This window comes from Heterocephalus glaber, unplaced genomic scaffold (assembly GCF_053883595.1).
Source record: "Heterocephalus glaber isolate CG9 unplaced genomic scaffold, H.glaber_assembly_v1.0 deba00000347, whole genome shotgun sequence".
NCBI lineage: Eukaryota > Metazoa > Chordata > Mammalia > Rodentia > Bathyergidae > Heterocephalus > Heterocephalus glaber.
Window position 1 is genome coordinate 21,703,138 of NW_028258143.1, and position 6,811 is coordinate 21,709,948.

Consider the following 6,811-nt stretch of genomic DNA (forward strand, 5'->3'; position numbering starts at 1 on the left):
CCTTCCCCGCCGCGCGGGAACCCCCGCGGCCGGTCCGGTCCCCTCCCCCTGCGAGCCGGCGGCGGCCCTCCCGGCAGGCAGGCGGGCGGGCGGAGGCCCCGGCGGGCAGGCAAGGGCGGGGGCGGGGCGGGGCGGTGCGCCCCGAGCCCGAAGCCCGGAGCCCGGCCCAGCGCTCGGCTCGCTCGCCTCGCGGCGGGCGCCCTCGTCGCCAGCGGCGCACCATGGACGGGCTGCCCGGTCGGGCGGTGGGGGCCGCCTGCCTTCTGCTCCTGGCGGCCGGCTGGCTGAGGCCCGAAGCCTGGGGCTCCCCCACGCCCCCGCCGTCGCCCGCTGCGCCGCCGCCGTCCCCGCCGCCTGGAGCTCCGGGTGGCTCCCAGGACACCTGTACGTCGTGCGGCGGCTTCCGGCGACCGGAGGAGCTGGGCCGAGTGGACGGCGACTTCCTGGAGGCGGTGAAGCGGCACATATTGAACCGCCTGCAGTTGCGGGGTCGGCCCAACATCACGCACGCGGTCCCCAAGGCCGCTATGGTCACTGCTCTGCGCAAGCTGCACGCGGGCAAGGTGCGCGAGGACGGCCGCGTGGAGATCCCGCACCTCGACGGCCACGCCAGCCCGGGCGCAGACGGCCAGGAGCGCGTTTCGGAAATCATCAGCTTTGCGGAGACAGGTGGGTCCGGCCTTCCGGCGGTCCAGGCGCCCTCCCTTCTTCTCTACCCTCTTCCTTCCCTTTCTCCCTCCCTGTCTTTGCCAGCTCCGGCCGCCGCTTCCGCCGCATCCCGCGCGCCCCGGGGACAACCTGGACTCCCGGCTGAGATTTTCGGTGTGGCTCTGTGCGTTCCGCCTAGGTTGCAGTCCATTTCCCCCAGGCCGCAGACCCCTTTCCTGCTCCCCGACCCCCGCCCCCGAGAGCCCTGCCCTTCGCCCCTATTCTCGAGAATTGGGCCCCAGCGCCTCTGGGCGCACGTCCCCCTCCTGGCAGATGCGAGCAGCCCTGGCTCTGCGGGCACTTGCTTGGTGATTGCTTAATGTTTTTGTTTCCCACGATCGGAGTGTAGGCTTAGCAATGTGGATGGAGATGTGTGTGCTTGTTGATATACATGGGCCGGTGGAGTGTGGAGTGTGTGTGTGTGTGTGTGTGTGTGTGTGTGTGTGTGTGTGTGTGAGAGAGAGAGAGAGAGAGAGAGAGAGAGAGAGAGAGAGAGAGAGAGAGAGAGAGAGAGAGAGAGAGAGAGAGAGCAGGCCCTCGGGCTGCTTCCATTGCCGGGTGGCGTGGGCTTGCCAGGATTGCTGAAGCCTCTGCGGGGAGAGCTAGGCAACCTCTCTTCCAGAATCAGGCTGAAGAAAAAGCAGGCTTCTCAACAGGTCTATCATTTAAGCAGAGAAAGACACGACTTTGGGGACATCCCCGTGGTTTTCCTCTTGTTTGGCAACCGCGACAGCCTTCTGGTCAGAGAGCCGCAGAGTTGGTAGTTAACAAAGGGTAGGGCTCTTCTGGAATTTTACCCTGGCCCCAGATTGCAACTCCCTACCTCTGTTGAAATGTAAAATTCAGAAAGAGAAAAATCTTTGAGAAGTTTAAAACAGGGAGGAAAACGTGCCCGGTGCTGAAATGCTGCAAGTGCTTTTGACTCTGCTGTCCTTTTCAGGACATGAATGAGCCAGGCTGGCTTTTGTGCCTGGAGCTCAGCTGCATTTGTGCAGAGGGGACTGCAGAGAAGGTCGCAGGAGAGGGGGACTCCCTGGTGCAGTGGAGGGGGGCAGGCAGGGAGTCTGAGAGAGGAGGGGGGATTGGTTGTGGCCCTGGCTGCAAATCCCCCCTCTCGAGGCAGCAGGAAGACCTTTCTGGTGGCTCCTGGGGATGAAAAGGGATGAAAAGTTTTGCATGGCCGGGTGTGGAGAAAAGCAGAGACAATCAGGGTTAGTTTGTGCTTAGAAAGAAATGCATTGCCATTTTAGCTGTCTGCCTGAGTCAGGGAAAGCTCAACATGCAATTAGAGGGCTTGGATTAAAAGGTGCCTTTGGGCCCAGGGTAGAAATGTGATTTGGGAAGGACGAGGAGGCCTTTTGGTCCTGGTGGCACAAAATGACAGCGGGGGCCGTTATATTTCTGGTCCGTTTCATGGAGCCAGCTCTTTGACTTATAAATAACAGATTCAGGTCACAGGCAGCTTGTCCAAGACCAGCTTTTAAGGCTGCAGTTTCCCCCATTTTGAAGTCAGATGTCAGTGTTATTAGAGGAGCGAGGGAAAGCCTGAGGAGGGGCCAGGGCAGCCATAGTGGACAATTTGATAAAACCAGCCGTGTCCAGAGTTACCTTACTCCTGGAAAAAAAGAAAAGAAAAAAGTAGAGATTGCCAGAGGGAAGGGTCACGGAAATGTAGGATGGGCTACCCCTTTTTCCTTGGAGATTTTGAACATGCCATGAACAGGGAGCCAGGGTCTTGTCAAAGAATTGGACCTCAAGTTTCAAGGGTGAATGCCCTATACCTTGAAACTCCTCAGAAACAAGGGGTGCACTTTGCAGCCTGCAAAGCAGACGTTCCTATGTCAGAAATCTGAGCAGAGCTTGCTTGTTTGCAGTAGAGGTTCCACTGGGGGTTGGATCACATCATGCTTAGGTAAACACTGGAAAGAGGCGGTAGGTGGCTCAGCTTGATTTTGCAATGCCCTAAGTTCACCAAAAAATAGGACCTGCTTAAAACAATCCACCCCCAAATCTTCTCTGCCATCCTGGTTTTCCAGATTTCACAGATACCCATAACAACTTGTTAAGGTCTTGGTCTTCTGACAAGTTCTTCTGTTGAGCTTTGAGGCCCAACAGCCAGTCTCTAGGGAGCCCTGTAAGGGGGAGAGGTGAGGCAGGGTTTTGGAGGCCCAGGCTCTTAAGCTCCAACCCGGTCTGGGTTTCTCAATGGGAAATGATGTTTTCTGCCTCTCCCAGGTTACAGGCAGAGGTCTGGGCGCCAGGAATGGTATTTCTGGTCAGTAACATATTCCAGCTGCGTGGTGAGTGTGTGTTCAGCACCAGGCAGCGGAGTGCATTTCCCTGTTGCCTCATGTTCTCCTGAAGTTAACTTGGCCTGTTCTCCCCCTTCCCTGCAGATGGCTTGGCCTCCTCTCGGGTCCGCCTGTACTTCTTCATCTCCAATGAAGGCAATCAGAACCTGTTTGTGGTGCAGGCCAGCCTGTGGCTTTACCTGAAGCTCCTGCCGTATGTCCTGGAGAAGGGCAGCCGGCGGAAGGTTCGAGTCAAAATATACTTCCAGGAGCAGGGCCATGGTGACAGGTGGAATGTGGTGGAGAAGAAGGTGGACCTCAAGCGCAGTGGCTGGCACACCTTCCCACTCACAGAGGCCATACAGGCCCTATTTGAGCGAGGCGAGCGGAGGCTCAACCTGGACGTGCAGTGTGACAGCTGCCAGGAGCTGGCCGTGGTGCCAGTGTTTGTGGACCCAGGCGAGGAGTCACACCGGCCCTTCGTGGTGGTGCAGGCCCGGCTAGGGGACAGCAGGCACCGCATTCGCAAGCGGGGCCTGGAGTGTGATGGCCGGACCAACCTCTGTTGCAGGCAACAGTTCTTCATCGACTTCCGGCTCATTGGCTGGAATGACTGGATCATTGCACCCACTGGCTACTACGGGAACTACTGCGAGGGCAGCTGCCCAGCCTACCTGGCAGGGGTCCCAGGCTCTGCCTCCTCCTTCCATACAGCGGTGGTGAACCAGTACCGCATGCGGGGCCTGAACCCTGGCCCTGTGAACTCCTGTTGCATCCCCACCAAGCTGAGCTCCATGTCCATGCTCTACTTCGATGATGAGTACAACATCGTCAAGCGAGATGTGCCCAACATGATTGTCGAGGAATGTGGCTGTGCCTGACAGTGGCGGGCAGGGAAGCAGAGGAGGTGCTGCTCAGGGGACAGAGCCCCCTGTGGGGGCAGGAGGTGCATAGTGGGCTGAGCATGCTCATTCCATCGGGCTGCAGAGAGAATGTCAGGGTGGGGCTCAAATGCATTTTCTGCTACTTTGTAGTGCAGCCAGTCAAAACCAGAGGATGAGCCCTCGACCAACATGAGACTTTCAAATGCACATGTAGACACGCACAACCAGATGCATCCTGCCATCCACACAGCAGCCTCCAGGATACCAGCAAATGGATGTGGAGACAAATGGCAGCTTAGCTACCAATGCCTGTCAGTTGGAGAGAATGGGGTGAGCAGCCACCATTCCCACCAGCTGGCCTGGCCACTCTGAATTGCGCCTTCTGAGCACACATAAAAGCACAAAGACAGAGACACAGAGAGGGAGGGAGAGAGAGAGAGAGAGAGAGAGAGAGAGAGAGAGAGAGAGAGAGAGAGAGAGAGAGAGAGAGAGAGAGGGGAGAAAGAGAGCACCACTGAGAAGAAAAGCAGGGTGGGAGTGTGCAGCCAGGCAGAGGGCTGTGTGCTGTGCATCCCCTTGGACTATACCAGGTCTGCTCTGCTGCCACAGCTCTTGGTAGAATCGTGTTTGCTTCTTCCCCACCTGGCATTCTCTGTGCTGCAAGACTAGGGGAGCTGTCCTTCCACACCTTGGAGAGGGAAAATGGCCCAGGAAGGACACCACCTGTCAGACCGTAGCACAGGGCAATGACTGACTTGTCATTGAGTCCCTGATATGTGTGTGTGTGTGTGTGTGTGTGTGTGTGTGTGTGTGTGTGATTGTGGGGTGGGGAGGGAGGGAGGGAGAGGAGGAGAGGGGTCTCAATTTGATGCTTTAACTGATCTCCAGCAGCTGACAGGTTGACAGGTTATTTGTGCCAGCTGTAGAACTGAAAAGAGACTTATCTATCAGGTATGACCTTTTAAGTGAAAAGCCCAGTTGTTCTAAATGAGAAGAGAAAAAGTTGCAATCTGTGCCCATTGCTGGGGTCATTCCTCTAGGGCTGCTTGCAGAGGGGTGAGAATAACCACTAGTCCAAGGGCTGAGCCCAGAGGAGGCAATGTGGGATAAGGGCATTCCGGAAATGCTGGTAGGGGTTTCCCCAGCTCGGGTTGAGAAAGGGGAGCTGCTTAGCTGGTCTTGGAGAGATGGGGAAGGCTTTCAGCTGCTTTGCAGAAGTTGCCCATGTGGGTGGGCCTTGGCCAGCAGAGCTGGCCGTGGATGTGGTCCCTGCCTGCTCACCTGCCCACCTGCCCGCCCCGCATAGCACTTGTAGACCTGCCTGAATGCACATGATATAGCACTTGCCGATCTGCGTGTGTCCAGAAGTGGCTGTGGGAAGAGCGCTGGACTGACTTTCCCCATACATGTCCAAGTGCCATGTGAACTATGCAATTTAAAGGGTTGACCCACACTAGACGAAACTGGACTCGTACAACTCTTTTTATATTTTTTATACTTGAAATGAAATCCTTTGCTTCTTTTTTAAGCGAATGATTGCTTTTAATGTTTGCACTGATTTAGTTGCATGATTAGTCAGAAACTGCCATTTGAAAAAAGAAGTTATTTTTATAGCAGCAAAAAAAGAATACAGTTAAATGTATTATACATAATTTTGGAACCAAAGAGGCCAACAGATCAGTTTTAATTTTTATTAGATGGTGAGGCCATCTTCTATGAGGTGAACGTTCTGAACAATCCTTTGAGTGGCCTGCCAATGTTTCAGGGTATAAGTGGATTTTGTTTATTCAGTTTGATGTGTCTTTTCTATTCTTACACACCCAGAAGGTAGAGTAAAAATGACTATGGTAGAATGCAGGTGTGTATCCTTAAATCCTCATTTTTATGTTTATTTAATAATGCTCCCCTTAGGTTCTGTTTCATAATAATTTAAAACCAAACAATTTCCCCATAGACTGGCTGTTAAAGTATTTTACGTTTGTGTACAGTTTAAGAAAATAAAAGATTGAGTGCCACAGGCTTCCTGCCTTGTGTGATGTCTGGGCCTGGGCTGGAGGTGGGCAGCTGGGAGGAGGGTCAGCCCAGGTGTCCAGCTGGGATGCCAGCAGCCTCACAGCTCACTCCCGGCTTTCTCTGAGTCCTTGCCATGAGACGTATGTCAGTCAGAAGCCAGGAAACATGGCAGAAGATCAAAATGAAGGACAATTAGCAAATTCATGAATTACACATTTGTTTACCCTTCTAGTCCCAAGGCTAATTATGCTCCACTGAGGCTGTGTCCGTTACCATTTGAAAGTCCCCATCCCGGGAAGGAAATGGACAGCCTGGCTCGGCAAAGGCCCCTGACCTCACTCACCTCCAAGTGCTGATACGAGTGATGGGAACCCAGAAGGAGCTTCCCACCTTGGGATAGGAGGGTGACTAGAAAGACTGTGAGTTCAGTAATTATCCTTTCCTGTGGGGGCTTAAGCTGGTGGAAAGTGGTGGTGGTGATAATACAGCTCAGCTACAACCTCAAAGTGACGGAAGACCTGTGAGCCCTGATCTGTGCAGCCCCTGCACCCCACATCTTCATTTCCAAAGGTTGGGATCAGAAGTCCAGAGAGTCCAAGGGTCATGGCCAACCTATTTGTTTCCCTAGGAGGACAGCAGTCCTGTGGTCTTCCTTCAGGCTGTGCAGGCCCAACTGGGCACTGTCTTGAGTCTGTATCACTTGTGGTCTTCCCAGAAAAATCTCAGGACATTTGGGATTCTCTAACCATTAAGGTAACAATGGGGAAACAGAGGGAGGCCAGACAGCTACAGGGGGTATTTGGATTCACACAGCCACCTGGTGGCAGGGGATATTCTTCTGGCCTGTGTGTCTTTCCATTCTTTGCCTACCAGGAGAATGTCTGCTCTGCTGGGGGATTATGTTGATCAGTATAA

At 54.4% G+C, this 6,811-nt stretch overlaps 1 protein-coding gene across 1 annotated transcript; it reads left to right on the top strand.

Annotated features, from left to right (window-relative positions):
- Positions 1 to 206: 206 nt before the first annotated feature.
- Positions 207 to 5,903, top strand: Inhbb (inhibin subunit beta B). Its single transcript, XM_087198148.1, has 2 exons — positions 207 to 669; positions 3,105 to 5,903. Exons 1-2 carry the CDS (start codon positions 222 to 224, stop codon positions 3,878 to 3,880), a joined length of 1,224 nt encoding a protein of 407 aa, XP_087054274.1. The 5' UTR covers positions 207 to 221; the 3' UTR covers positions 3,881 to 5,903.
- The last annotated feature ends 908 nt before the right edge of the window (positions 5,904 to 6,811 follow it).

What these genes read in the sequence shown, in the direction of transcription:
- Inhbb (XM_087198148.1), top strand. Translation starts at nt 222, where the DNA reads ATGGACGGGCTGCCCGGTCGGGCGGTGGGGGCCGCCTGCCTTCTGCTC. An exon ending in CATCAGCTTTGCGGAGACAG is followed by an intron (nt 670 to 3,104) that starts GTGGGTCCGGCC and finishes CCTTCCCTGCAG; the next exon opens with ATGGCTTGGCCTCCTCTCGG.